Source organism: Natator depressus, chromosome 7 (assembly GCF_965152275.1).
Source record: "Natator depressus isolate rNatDep1 chromosome 7, rNatDep2.hap1, whole genome shotgun sequence".
Lineage (NCBI taxonomy): Eukaryota > Metazoa > Chordata > Testudines > Cheloniidae > Natator > Natator depressus.
The window spans coordinates 28,529,784-28,544,718 of record NC_134240.1 but is presented as its reverse complement, the minus strand read 5'-3'; the positions used below and the strand labels follow the sequence as shown (position 1 = coordinate 28,544,718).

The 14,935-nt window shown below is 44.1% G+C and overlaps 1 protein-coding gene across 1 annotated transcript in view; it reads right to left on the bottom strand.

The window, feature by feature from the left end:
• FGD3 (FYVE, RhoGEF and PH domain containing 3) overlaps positions 1-12,325 on the bottom strand; it is a 196,397-nt gene extending 184,072 nt beyond the window's left edge. The window contains exon 1 of the mRNA XM_074957794.1: positions 12,197-12,325. Coding sequence (XP_074813895.1) covers positions 12,197-12,212 — 16 coding nt within the window. The 5' untranslated portion in view covers positions 12,213-12,325. The remainder of the gene's footprint in view (positions 1-12,196) is intronic.
• Between the last annotated feature and the right edge of the window lie 2,610 nt (positions 12,326-14,935).

The following is a 14,935-nucleotide window of genomic DNA, read 5'->3' as shown; positions in this document are numbered from 1 at the left end:
TGTCAAAACAGATAGATCAAATTTTGGAGTGCACAAAGAAATAAAATTATGGTAGCCACCATTTAATCTACACATTTCTACAAGTCTAAATCAATAGGACTGGTAACAAGAAAGGAATTGTTTCTTTTCCCCCTCCCCACCTCCTCAAATCACACACAGGGCACACACTTAGCCAGGGGAATTAGCTGCCAGAAGATATTATTGATGCCAAGAAGTTTGCAGCATTCAAAAGAGAACTGGACATTTATACAGGTGACAGGAATATCCAGAATTATAATAGTAAAGTCTTTAAAACTGTGGTTTCACTTAAGTTAATAGTAAAACTCCCATTGACTTCAGTGAAACCAGAATTTCAGCATAAGAGTTTTGGACATAAATCCTCATGCTTCAGGATATAAGCCAATCTAGAATGGTTGTCAGGAAGAAATTTCCATTGGGACAAGTTGTCCCATAACTGCCTCTCACTTGTTTCCTGCACCTTCCTTTGAAGTAGTTGGTACTGGTCACTGTCAGAAACAAGACACCAGAACATGACAGTTCCCATGATCCTTACAACACACATGCACTGGGTCTTTGGTACTTGCACAACTTTTAATTAGTTGTAAAAATTAATAGTAAAAAAATTTAGATTAGGTTATAGTTGTGTAGCACTTGCACAAATGAGTTCTGCTTACAAACGAGTAAGAAGTATCTTGTGGTAGGAGCCCTCTCCACTCTGCAACACAGAAAGTAGCTGCTTTGGCAGCTCACTCATCATCACTATCAAGCTGCAATAGCTGGACCTTGCTGATTTAAGCAACTCCAGACCCCGGGGTGTCTGTATTTTAGAGTGTTGTTACTAGCCATCCGCTGCTCAGTTGGTGAACCTTTGGGGCTTGTTGGCATCACAGGTGCTTGCCAGGTAGGAAACTCCCGAACTCTAAACTGGTCTTGCCACTTCTCATGCAGACTCACTCCTCATGTGGTAAAGAATTAATGCCAGGGCCCTGATCCTGCAAAAAGACTTACACATGGGCCTAACTGTGTAGTCTTGGTGACTTTGATGGAACTACTCACATGCATGAAGTTAAGCATATGTGTAATTCTTCAAAGATCAGGACTGAGGGCAGGGGACCTTCTGTTTTCTGTACTTAAAAGTTTACCCAATAGTACTAAAAGTTTAAAACAACTAGACATTTGCTGAACAAGTATGCCATTTATTTATTCAGGTTAGAAACAAAAGGAATAAAAAAATTCTACCTTTATTTCTTTGATGAATCCAGCCCTTAGAATCCTTTTATTTTCCACAATTGGCTCTGTGCCTTTCTGCTGTTCAGAAACAGGCTAAGAGAATTTCAATTGCGATTAGAAATACAGAGCTACAGAATGGCTCAGCAGATAGCACCATTAGTTACTCCATGGGAAGCTTCAGTTCAAGTCACCAATTACTTGAATCAGTAGGGTGTGTTCCATAAAGGTGGCATACCTGCCTACCACAGGAAACTGGAAAGGTTGAGATTTTCCTATCTGCAAACCCATCTATCCCATAACTCTGGTTTCTCTGACATCTGGCAGGAGGGGAAGAGAAACATTCGATACATTTCTTTTTTGATTAGGAAAACATGTTCCCTACTTGCAAACAATAATGGAGCTCAATCATTCAAATACTGACTTGTTTTGCAGCCTGTCTCAGTGAAGTGGGCCAGATCTTCAGACAGTATAAATCAGTGTAGTTCCATTGACTTCACTCACACACGTGGCGTGAAATCCTGGCCCTACTGAAGTCAATGGCTAAACTCCAATTGATTTAACAGGGCCAAGATTTCATATATTGGGTTCAAGTCAGCTACACTGGTTTATACCAGCTGAGGATTTGGTCCTCTGTCCTACTCTATTAGTCAGTTTCATGGTTGCTATGCTCTGGCACCTGAGCCCAATGGCATCATCAAGATGGCTGAGATTCTGAAGATGCTCTAGGGCAAGGTGCTGCTCGGTGCACTGTTGTTTGACAAGGTGTAAGAGGTCTCTGTAGAGGAGTTTCATGGGATACCTGTCAATCTTTCCCAAAAGGGTCTCGATATGGGATGCTGCTGTTCTTTCTACACATCCAAAGCCCCATCCCAAGAAACCACCAAGCCACCACTGAGGATGCTATATAGTAAAGCAGACTTTCTATGAAATAAAGACTAGATTTGTTTTCCCATTTATTTCCCTTTTCTCTTCCCATTCTGCACTTCTCTTTCTATGTCCAGAAGTATCTTTTTTTCCTGTGTGTTCCAGTGTCCATGGTTTAGCTCAGACTATTTGTTCTGTAATTGTTAATTCTTTTTAAAATGTTTCATATTTATTGGTACATCTTTACTCGGAAACCCTCTTTCTCCAAGACATTTCTCTCTTCTCATTCACCTTTCTCCTCCTTTTTATATCTTCTGTATTTTCTCTCTATTCCCCCTACTGTCTCAATGTCTCACCTCCACGCTCTCTCTCTCTCAGCAATTCCTTCCCTTTCATTTCTCCAAACTCCCACCCCCCAGCCTTCTTAGGATGTGGCTGTAGTAAAGGTCCTACTTGTTCTTCAAAACACAAATGGGAAACTTCCAGAGGATGAGAGAGAACACAGAGGATGGCAACAGATAATTTAACTGCATCAGGAGACTTCTCTCTCATTGCTTCCATCAGTGATTTTGCAGTGATGCGTCAACAGATGACCAGCACAGGTTGAAAAAGTGAGCTCTGCTAAAGGTGGCATACCCACATCTGGAAACTTCTACAGGAACCTCCTTCTAACAGAATGCTACAGCAGATCTTGTACCCGTGACAGAACTAGCAAACAGTGATCAGTACAATTATGTCCACCCCATTCCAGCCTCAATGCTCCAAATCCTTGCTGAAGTAGCCGAAACCTCATTGATGTTAATATTTGTTCAGGGTTAAGTTTCCAAGACAGAATTTGTGCTCAGACGACCTTGCAAGCACCAAAAAAAGGTAGGCCAAGATTTTCAAAAGTAGGAGCCAGAAGCAAGTTTATACATCCATATTTAGATACCTGCCTGATTTTCAGAAGTCCCGAATACCAGTAGCTCCCACTGGCCTAGCATCCATACCTGCCTGGTTTTCAAAAACTCAAGCACCCAGTGGGAGCTGTTGTATGTTCAGCACTTTTGAAATCAGGCAGGTCCTCAATATGGAGTTTAGCAGTCTTCAAAAATCTTGGTTTTGGTTCCCAATATGACTTGTAAAGGTCTGTGTATTGCTGTGCACATAATGGTTCCTAAAAACTTTTGTCTCCAGGACACAGGTTAGATTTCTGTTTGGGACTCCTGTTGGAAGTGAATTCTTTAGGTCTGTCTCCTAAATCAATAGATTTTTCACCCTTTCCTTTAACCAGATTACATGTAATGACTATCATAAAATGGCAGTGACAGAAGAGGTTACCATTCAGTGATGGCACTGCACTGACGTCAGTTCAAGCACTTTACAAGTAGTCCATAGCTGGAGAAAGGAAAACGGCAAGTGTTCTATAAATGCTATATTCACTCAGCAATTCTACAAAAAATACACTCTCAAAACTGAATATTCATCCATCCAAGAGATTTAAGAGGATGCATCAAAGCAATCTGTGAAGAAATCCCAGAACTTAATTACTTAAAAAGAGAAAATAAAACATGTCTTGAAATACAATTTAAAGTATCTAATTATTCATTTTCATATTCATGTTCACGAGGCACTAAGATGTTTAATAGTTCCTTGTCTCTTACAATAAAGCTTCCTGTAGTCTGTTCCAGCCCATCTGTTAACGCCTTGAAGATTCTGTCATCAAAAGGAATGCCTTTTCCTACTAGTAACAGATTTGAAGAGTATGAATTGTATATTATTCCATTCACTGTTTGATGCCAGCTTTTTCGTCAATATACAGAGCTTGCTTCAAAACAGAAATTGATGCTCCTAACACTTTAAAACATACTGTAGAAGCCTTTGAAAAATAAGTTTTTTATAAAATGGTTCCAATTCTTGCTATTAAGAACACTGCACATCTCTACTATCTGGGGAACGACGGGGGGGGAGAATTAATGTTTGATGCTAGTTTTTCCTCAACACTGACAACTATCTTCCCCATGCTACTACGGCCTAATAAGACTACCACAGAATAGACCCCAATGAGTCACAGCCATTAAGCTTTCCACAACCACTGCCTCAGGGATTTCATTCCACACTGAGGGCCAGATTCACAGTTACACTATAGCCTCTTGACACCACTCTGGCAGTGTAAAAGACTTTAAAGGAGTCGATTACCTTATAAATCACCCCTTTAAAGCGCCTTTACACCACCAGAATGGTATAAAGGGGGATTGGTGTAAATGAATAAGGTTATAATAAAGTTGGGATTTTTTGGTTCAAACGTTGCAGCCACAGTTTGTTAAAGCTCCAGTTTTGGTGCAGTCAGCTCAAGCAACATGACAAACCACCACCACCCACACTTCAGTGAGTGGCATTGTAACCTGGCACGCAAGGCTGCAGTGCTACTCAAGTGTGGCTCAGCCAACCCTCCGTCATGATGGGCAGGTGCATGCAGAGGTGCCGTCAAGGTAGAGATGTGGTGAAGTTACAGAGCAGGCCACGTCCTCGCAGTCGAGGAGAAGCTACTGGTGGTCAGTTGGCCCAGCCCACACCTCCTGGCAAAGGCAGAACTGTCCTGGGCAAAGTGGGAGGCCAGTGCCAGCAGGACTGAGTGCAGGCAGCAAGTGGGACAAGCATCCCTGGGAGTTTAGCCCTGACCTGCACAGGTCCCCAGCCTCTTCCTCATCCATCTCCGCCACTGCCTCCACCAGGTCATGGGGGTAGGGGTGGCCGAGCCAAATTTGAGTGAGTGGCTTTGCAACACCATGAGCGAGAGGCTTTGCGACATGAGGGATGGGGTCACAACACCACTCCAGTTTGCGTCAACTGTAAGAAGTTGTGGTGAGTGCTGAAAATTGCAGTTTCCACACCAAAAATCACAACCTGCAATTTTCTTACAGCCTTATAAATGAAAATCTGGCTCAGAGCGTGTAACAAAAAGCAAAGCAGAGAGCATAGTGTTGTCGGACAGATACTAAAATCATACTCATGCAGCATTTAAGTACATGTAGTTGGGTCACTATTTTTTACTCCTAATCCTTTCATGCCGGTTGCTGAGTTCTAGATCGCCTTTTCACTGTCTGAGGTCACCACAACACAGCCCAAGGGACATTACAGTCTCCCCTGAGATTAAATGACAGTGAAAAACTACTTATGAAAAAGAAGAGCTGTGCACAGCAAATGCAGGTGAGTGGAGAGACACACATTAAGTACCCCTTCCTGCCCCTATTAAGTCACTGGGAGTTTTGCCACCAATTTCTTTCACGGCAGGGTCAGTCTCTAAGTCTGGACATAAAATGAAGAGACTTCAACCCAGCAACCGTAGAGGGTAGACAGCACGGATAACTTCCACAAAACTATGGTTTTTATTTACATGAGGACCAAATAGCAACAGAAGTCAGTGACACCAAAAAAAAAAAAAAAGGAGGAAGAAAGCAGTGGTGCAAGTAGAATTTATTTCTTACCGGTACGCTGTGCATAGGCAACTCATGGGAGGGACACAAAGGAGGGGGCACCAGCTAAAGAGGGACACATGACCCCCCACGTGACTCCTCCCTGCCCCACCCCGCCCCCTGCTCTGTCCTCCCACTGTGCCGGATACTGACTTCTGAAAGGCAGGGTTCTCCAGAATCGCAGCGGCAAAGGGAGCAGAACGTGGGGCAGCTCCTGCGGCGCAGCTGTACTGCCCCCAGCCCTTCCACGCAGCTACGTCTCCTGTCTGGGGTCTGTACAGCGCGCCCGAGGACAGGGCTGGGGGTGGTACAGCCACGCCAGAGGAGCTGCTGGCAGGGGGCCACCCAGCGGCCCCAAGTTCTGCTCCTTTCGCCGCTGCAGTTCCCGAGAGAGCCCTGAACCACAGGGCTCTCCAAGAAACTGCAACGGCGAAAGGAGCAGGGAACCAGTGGCAAAAGGATCAGAATGTGGGGCCGCCGAGTGGCCCCATACCAGCAGCTCCTCTGGCGCAGCAGCTGTATCACCCCCAGTCCTGTCTTCCGGCAGGCTCTACAGACCCCAGACAGGAGACGCAGCTGCGTGGACGGGCTGGGGGCGGTATAGCCACACCAGGGGAGCTACTGGCCACATTCTACTCCTGTGTCTTTCCGGTATGGCGTACCGGCCATAAATATCTTAATGGCGTACCGGACTGCCCCACTTGCACCACTGGAAAAAAGGCAATTTGAAGCACTAGTGGTCTGAGGCCACAGTAGCAATGCACTTTAATGGTGGTATTAATGGGAAACCATTAACAGCCATCACAGGTATTTCTCACAGTCCTGTAGTTAGAGTCAGAAAGACTAGTGCGTACAGTTTGGGAGCGTTTGCAGAAACTTAAGTCTTCCATTCATTTTAATCACATTTTGCCACTGGCCTTCATCCCCTAGTCATGCACAATCAAAAAGGAATAAAAGGAGAATGGGCAGTGAGACTTATTCCACTTAGTGCTGCAGACAGGTGCACCAGGTGCTCACATTTCTGCACCCTCCCTACTAGCTGGTTTCCTAGTGCTTTCATAGTATTAAGATAAAGTAGTGATGCAGCACCTTAGTACAAGGGGGACCTGCTGATAGTGAGCTTGGATACAGGGAAGGCCCATTAGAGGTGAAGGTTTTTTTGTTTTGTTTTTTTAAAACAACACTCCATAAGGTTTTTAGACCCTGCAATGCACAAATTACAATCCTAGTCATACTGAACCTCTGGATCCTACTGCCAGATTTGCCACGGACTCGACGCATAGCATCGGGTGAGTCACTTACCCTCTCTGTGCCTTATTGAAAATGGGGCTAAGATCCGCACTGACCTCTGATACTTATGCATGAAAAGTGCTAGTCACAAAATGTGCTAAATATTAGTAACAACCACAGAGAGGGGTATAAGCTAGTGGAACAAGCATTGTATTGGAAGACAAGAGATCTCATCGCAACTCTAATGCTGACTCTCCATATGACCTTGGGAAAGTGTCTTGAACCTATGTCTCAGTTTACATCTGTAAAACAGAAAATACTCCCTTTTTTATTTTTATTTTATTATTTTTTAATACTTTTTTATTTTTTTTGGCTTTGCAGCACTACTAGAAATCTTTTAGATTATCTGAAAAATGAAAACCGTATGAAAGTGGTGTCATTATTAATCACTTTGCAATCAATGTAAACAAACAAAAAAGATATCTTTAATGACATATGGATTTTCATATGAAAGTTAAATAAGCCAACAAAAGGGAAAAAAAAGTTTCAGGCTTCCTAAAATCCTTCAAAACGAAAATACAGCAATCGTTGCTACTGCTTTTTCTCAACTATACAGTTTAGTCCTCTCAATAAAAAACTAATGCTCTTTTATTTGTAACACAGTGCTGCAAACTGCAAACACACTGAGCACTGAATAGATGTTAATACTTCGAAAAGAACGAGCAACACCTTTTTTATACAAACATTTTGTCAGAACATAAGATCTGTTGTATCTTGGCTATACCATATATAGAGAGCATTTACTGCAGACATAACACTGTCTTACACGTGACATATATGTAACTCACTCTTTGTTCAAGGGTCCATCTATTTTAAGCATCTTAAAACCTGCTTGTTTTTCACAGCAGAAATCTTTATTAAGACTCAGTTTTTGATGGCAGGCTATTGTAAATAGCTTCAGATGTTTTTACTGAGTTTTCTGGATATGGCAAATCATGAATAATAGTTTAAGAGTTATTTACAAGCCAGTCTGGAGGACTAAATTCATCTTAAAGTTCACAGTTGCTTCAGTTGGATAAAGTTTATGGTCAGATGAGAAACAGAACATTAGTGCTCACATTTTGACTTTCACATTCCCGTCCTTCTAATCCTCAAATGGACTAACTCAGATCAAGCCACACTGACAGACAAATTAGAGTGGCACCATTTGCACCACTATTGCTTAGGGTCTGTTAGTATTGCTATTATAAAACTTTATTTTAGGGGTTTGTAACTGGGCTGTAAAAAAGCATTCCAAGTGGAAACTTGACATAGAAAGTCTCTGCCCTAGAGAAAGTTTTCTTGCCAGTTTGGAAAAGTAAAAATATATTTGTAAGTTGCTAACAATTTTATAAAAAAGTAAATATCCTATTATTACTAAGGATATATTTGGCCAGTAGCACCAGAGGTCTCAGTCAAGAACAAGACAGCTTGCATAGTGCCCATTGTTCCGGACACTGTACAAATAAAGGAAGGAATTAAAGAGTCTGATGCTCAAATCCTATTGAAATTCAAAGTGAATTAGGATCCTACATACCTTAGGTTCCTTTGAAAATCCTAGCCACAGTGGCTGCAATGTAAATAAACAAGACCAACAGCATATATCCAGAATGTTACTGACAGGGAAACTCTTATTTTGGATTTTGATTTCCCAAGCCATTCCTCCCTCCGTCCAGGTGCTCTGACAACCTGCTTCCACAACCTGCCCTGCTTCCACCCTGATCACCTCACAGATGTTTGCATTTCACATTAAGCTTTCTTGTCCTGTTTTATTACCACCATTCTTTGCTGGATTTTAATGCCTGCTGTCTCACTCTTCGCTGAATTTGCATCTCTGGGGCATTTCAAGCCCTAAACAACACCAAAACCCTGACTTCCTTGGACACTGTCAGTTCAGTTAGTGCTTCCACAGCCAGCAGGGAGATTTCAAAACTGCTTCACGTCTCTGAGAGAGTGTTCCCTCACCACTGCTGCTCCAATGTGTGCCTCAAGCAGGGGCCTTTGAGCCATGCCCTGGGGAAGAAAGCCGGTGGGCTCCTGCCTGCATGTTCAGAGAGACAAAAGGGGAGGCCTCAGGAAGCTCAGTGCCCCAGATCCGGTTTGAGCAATGTGCCTAAGCATGTGCCTAATTTTAAATATGAACAGCTGAACTGAAGTCAAATGGGACAAATTCTAGTATTGCCAACCCCCGCATTCAGAAGTTATGAGTCCAGCCCCTAAAAGTTATGAGATTGGTTTAAATATTCTGAGATCTTTAAAGTAATACTTTTTTTTAGCCTTTTTATAGCTTCTCTGTAACTATGAGCACTAGAAATGTAATTACCTGAGAATCTCACTTTTTTTTTTAAAAATGGCAATCACCTAACTCTAGAAATTGGGGCTTTAAGAAAAACACCAAATAGCTCATAATATAATGTGAGAGGTGACAGAACTGTTTAAGCATCTGACTAACTTTAAGCACATGAATAAATACCTTAGTGAATCAGGACTCCAGTGTTTAGAGGAGATGAGGAGTCCAGCAGGCCTGATCACCTTGCTAATGCTCCTGTGCTGACTAAATCTGCACCTACTGCCAGGAAGAATGGGCCTCATGAATTTGTATTTATAAAATGAATACTCAAAATAGATGACATCATCCCTAGTGGAACTTCATTGAATTCAGTTAGATTTGTAACATGCCTTTTCCCCACCTATATTAATCTAAGGATTATGAGTAATAAAGATAAAAAAACTTGTTGACAATAGATTTCAGAGTAGCAGGCATGTTAGTCTGTATCCGCAAAAAGAAAAGGAGGACTTGTGGCACCTTAGAGACTAACAAATTTATTTGAAATTGAATAAATTGAAATAAATTTGTTAGTCTCTAAGGTGCCACAAGTCCTCCTTTTCTTTTTGTTGACAATAGAGTTACACCAAGAATGAATTTGGCCCACCTTATTTTGAATGGCAGTTTATAAATGCAACTGTGCTAGTTTGAGATATGTTCTGAAAACATCATCTCTGTTACAACGCTCAAGATTACCCAGGTGAAAGAATGTTTTGTGTTTATTTTAGAACAGATATTTTATGTTAATACAATATTTTACATTTCTAATATGTTGACACTATGCTCCATTTACATTTTGCATTCCTCCATTTGGACACTGAAAGTCAATAAAGTCACTATCACTTTTGTTTATAGTCAACTTTCAAATGCTTTAGTACTGTAGTGTTTGGGTTTCAGATGCTACTGGGAATGTTTGACAAAGTAAACGCTTTCACTGGAACTTTTAACTGTAGAAACATTTCTATTGTGTTAGATTCTATACAAGTTTGCTTTCACAAAACTTCAAAGTTGGGGGGGGGCTTTTAAATGGAGTGTATCTCTTTAATATAGTTTAACTACTCTTAGTATTTCAAATGGAAAATGTGACTTAAGTATTGAGGTTTAAAAAGCAGCTACAACGTATGCAGCCAATTTTCTAAACATGAATCTCATAAGGGTTTTTTTTGGCTTGTGTTTTTTTTTCTTTTCTTTGCTATGAGAATGTATGGCTTTCAAGAGGCAGTCAGCTAGCTGCAATAGACCATAATGGCCCAGAGGTTTTCAATTTGCAGACTGAAAGTGGTTTATGTTAAGTAGTAACAGCTCCAATAGGTATTAAAAAATAGAAAAAAAAGACTCGGGGTTTTCAAAAGTGCCTAAATATGGATTTTCTTGGTCAGTCATAATAGTGCTGAGGAAATAAATAGCCATTCCAAAATAAGTGTTTAACTAGATAGGTTTTATGTGGTTTTTGAAGGATCTAAAAATATATTACACAGCTCAGTACTGTATTTACAGACAAGACTAATCTCTCAGTCAATACTATCAGACTTTAGGTGCTAGATTCTGATAGCTGCTACACAAGGTGAGTCAAGGAGCATCAGCCTTTACTGTTCAACCATCTGCAACTCATACTCTTGTCATCTTACCCTAACAACAGTGCAAGATCACAGCATAGACATGTACTTTTGAGTCAATGGTTTGGGTCTTTTTCAAGAGGGCTACTCTTGCTTTTGTATAAATGGATTTATGCTACAAACTGCCAAATCAGTTCACAAAGAAAAAAATTATCAGCCCAGACTTTAATTCAAGTGGTGAACATGAACCGTTGATAAAGAGTCTGATAAGTCCTTTGTCTGCTCAAACACAACTCTTAACTCTGCTGACATCCCACAAAATCATGCTAAGGTCTCACTCAGCAGGGCCGGCAGTCTCTTCTGAGCTGGCTGTTGTCCTCATGCCTCAAGCACTCCCAGGATTCTCTGGAGCAAAAGGTGCAAAATGCATTCAGAGCGGCCTGTCTGTCTGCACAATAATTGAATACAGCAGCTGGGCCGGTCTGCCAAACGTGCAGAGACCATGCAATGGAGCTGGCAGGGATCAGCAAAGATCAGGGGTTGCCTGTTGTAGAAGAGCCCTAGTTAATAAGTCAACAGCAGTGAAGCAGGAGGAAATATTAATTATTAGTATTATGATGTTGTTTACGGTAGCGTCCAAGGTGAGCTAGTTGCTTGTTTCCAGGCATGCAAAAGGGGTCGGTCCCTGCCCCCAATCTCCTTTCAGTCCAAGGAAAAGTAATGAATGGGCTCAAAGGGAGCGAGACGACTGGAGATCAGGAAGAATACTGAGCTAAATAAATCTTACCTCAACTTCCAAACTCACTTGTTGCTAATGTACATGTCAATCCAAGCAATCCCAGTCCCCCCTAAACCCCAGCCCGCTCAAGGGAGACTCGACGTGGGGCTTCGGTGCCAAACGTTTGGGAAGAGCCCATCGCCGCTTTGCAAACATCCCGAGTCAGGGTGAGAGGTGCTGGGACTCGGGGTGCGGGGCGGGGGGGGGGCTGCTGCTGCACCCCGGCTGGAAGCGGTTTCCATCATATCCCGGGTTTACAGTTGGGTGCAATGGCTCTCAGCGCCCCCAGTGTACACATGGTTCCAGCGCCCCTGCTCGTGGTTTTATTTTAATAAGGACCCTCCCTCTCTCCCAGGCCGGAGCAAGCCTCTGGGCGTCCGTCCCAGCGACTGCCGGGCTCGGTGAGGTTCTTCGCCGAGGAGCAGCTACGGTTTCTGTTGAGCTCGGTCCCGGGTTCGCAGCTGGGCGCTCCTGGAACCCGAACCGGCCCCCGTCCAGGCCGCCCCCCCCGCAGGCGGCGAGTGCCAAGGCCACGGCCAAGTCCGCTCCCGGGCGCCCAAACCCGTAGCCTCCCTCTCCCGGCGCCGCCAGCACAGGCGCCCTCGGGCTCCCCTGCAGGCGCCCCGCTTCCCGCCGGCCGGAGCGGAGCCTGCAGGGAAACTTCTCCCGGGACAACTTCCCGCCCGCCGGCGCGGGGCCGGGGCCGGCTCCGACTCACCCTCCGGCAGCTCCATCAGCTCCAGCGCTGCCTGCAGCCCTCCGACGCTCCCCGGCGCGGCGGCAGCTCGGGCAGGGCGGCGCGTCAGGGCCGAGCCCTCACAAAGGAGGCTGCTTGGCGAGGGGGGTGGGTTTCCTCCCCCTCCCACCCGGCCGCCACATCGCGCCCGCCAAGGCTGCGAGCGGGACAAGGGAGCCTCCCGCAGCCACGGAGGGAGGGAGGCAGGGAGTGGCGGACCCTGCAGTCCCTAGGGCCAGGTGCAGCTTCCCCGCTGGAGGGGGAGGGGCTGCACCAGTGACTTCGGGGGGGGGGGGTCTTCCACTCTCTGATACCCCAGACTCCCCCATCCCGCTCAAGTCAATAGCAACTCTGCCCTCCCCCTTCAGTGGAGCAAGGGCAAGGGGTAAAAACTGGATCCTGCCACATCCTGTTCCGTGTAGGACCAACCCACTGCCCCTCCACCCTCTGGACAGAGAAGGTGGAGGGGGTACACTGAAAAAATCCTGTCCCTCACACAGCCCAGTGCAGCAGAGCTGTCCAGGCTGGCATCTGACACAGGCACAGCCACCCCTTCGGCCCAACTTCCCCCAAAAGAGCCCTTCCTACTGCATCTTAAAATCTGATGTGCCCTAGTGCAGCAGACACTGCAGCCTCCAAGGCCATGCACATGCTCCAGCCAGCTTAAGCTGCCCAGCTCAGTTGTTGTGCAAGCAGATCAGAACATACACACTGGAGTAAGAGACAGCAGGCACCTAACTTAGGGTAGAAAACCCCCCTGGAGTTTAGTACAAGATACCCCATGGAGGCCAGGAACCAGTAGATTCCAGGGCCTACTTTAAAGGAGGCATGATATTTACACACAAAATTTTAAAAGACAATTTCCAAAAGCGCCACTGTGCGTACCAAAGTTGTTTAGTGCACTATTCTGGGCATCTCAAAACCTAGACATGTAAGACAGACATCTACAGGGCTGACAAAAACTAAAAGGCAGCTTGGTTACATGGCAAGTTCTCAAGGACAAAAATCATGGACTTACAATTTTGATCCATGCAAGGTCATTACTCCTTGTTCCCCACCTGATTATACAGTCTACCTCCACTTCAGTCCCTTGGTTTGTTCTGTAACAAAAACATGCTGTTGGATAGGTGTCATGTGTTGGTAGAGTAGATGGATGTTTTAATTAATGGGATTAGAAAGACTGATGTTTGGTGTGATGAGATGTGTTTGTGTAAAGTATACGTAGACCTTGTAAATTTGTATTTTAACTGTACCATGTGGCAACTAACTTTTTTTGTAGAAAGGAACAGTGTATGTTTGCAAAAAGAAAAGGAGTACTTGTGGCACCTTAGACACAAAAGCTTATGCTCAAATAAATTTGTTAGTCTCTAAGGTGCCACAAGTACTCCTTTTCTTTTTGTGAATACAGACTAACACGGCTGCTACTCTGAAACCTGAGTGTATGTTTGCTTTAGAGTACAATGCTTTAGTATATAATATTCCCTTAGATAGGAAGTGGGATTTTGCAATAATTTAATCTGTTATTTTGACTTTTCCATATATTGTGTCTCCCTTAAATTCTACTTCATAACAGCCTCCTTGGGCAAAGAAGGCCGAAAAGGCCTCTTTGTAACAGGAAGCCAGCTAAGGGAGTCCCCTTGTATCCAAATGTGGCCATGCTGCTATCAGCTACTTCTTCTGAGTCTTGTAAGACCTCACTCCCGGATAAGAATACTTTACGATTTCCCCATCACCCCCTTTGTGGGGTCTCCTCATTTATTAAATATCATACAGCAAATCAAACTTCTTCACCCCTTAAGTCCAGCTCTTGTTCCCCAGAATTCAGCCCTGCAACCCTCTTTCCTTGGGTCTGCACTGCTAACTCACTTAGGCTTTCCCTTCTTAAATCAGGAGTCCCACAGGCCTCTTTCTGGGGTCTGTACTGCTAATTAAGGCCAGCTGCAGCCTCACTCCAATTCTCCAAGCTGGTCCCTTTCAACTCTTTCCCCCCTGAGGGCATTAAGAGATCAGTAGGCAGGCTGGCAAACAGTCATACTCCTCCTCTCCCTAGGCAAGCACTAACCAGGCTTCTTTCAAGCCATCTGCTCGCTCTCTCCACCTTTGGTTCCCTGGAGGCTTCTCTTTTATCACTAGTCCTGGGACTCATTTAGCTACATGAGCTACCTATCATGTGACTGCAATAACTTCCCCATCTGGGGAGGAGATCTGAGCAAGGCACAGGTGGAATTGGACCCATTACCTCTTAAAGGGCCAGTCACCCTGTGACACACATCGGTGCCACTTCTGGCTTGGGCACAGTCCCAACGATCAAACTCAACTTTCATCATACACCAGTGAAGAGCACTAACCATTTGGGGCCTGATTTTGCCATTTTTACTCACTAGGTCTATTGATCCTTTTTACACACAAACACACTCTCAGGGTCAGACTCCCATTACAGGGTGCAAAAAACCTCTTTGCTTTATTACTATGTATAAAAAAATGATGTATTATGCATCAAAGCTGAGAATTTTCAAGAGCGCCTATGGGAGTTAAGGGTTCAGTTCCCATTGAAATTCAATGAGACTCAGGGACCTTCTTCTCTTAAGCTCCTTTGAAAATCGCACCTTCAAGTATTGTCCTGCACATGTGTTTTCCTAACATGCATTTAACATATAAATAACTATGCAAGAGAATAAGGCATTTAATTCTTTAGAAGACAGATATAGCATCCTGCAATGC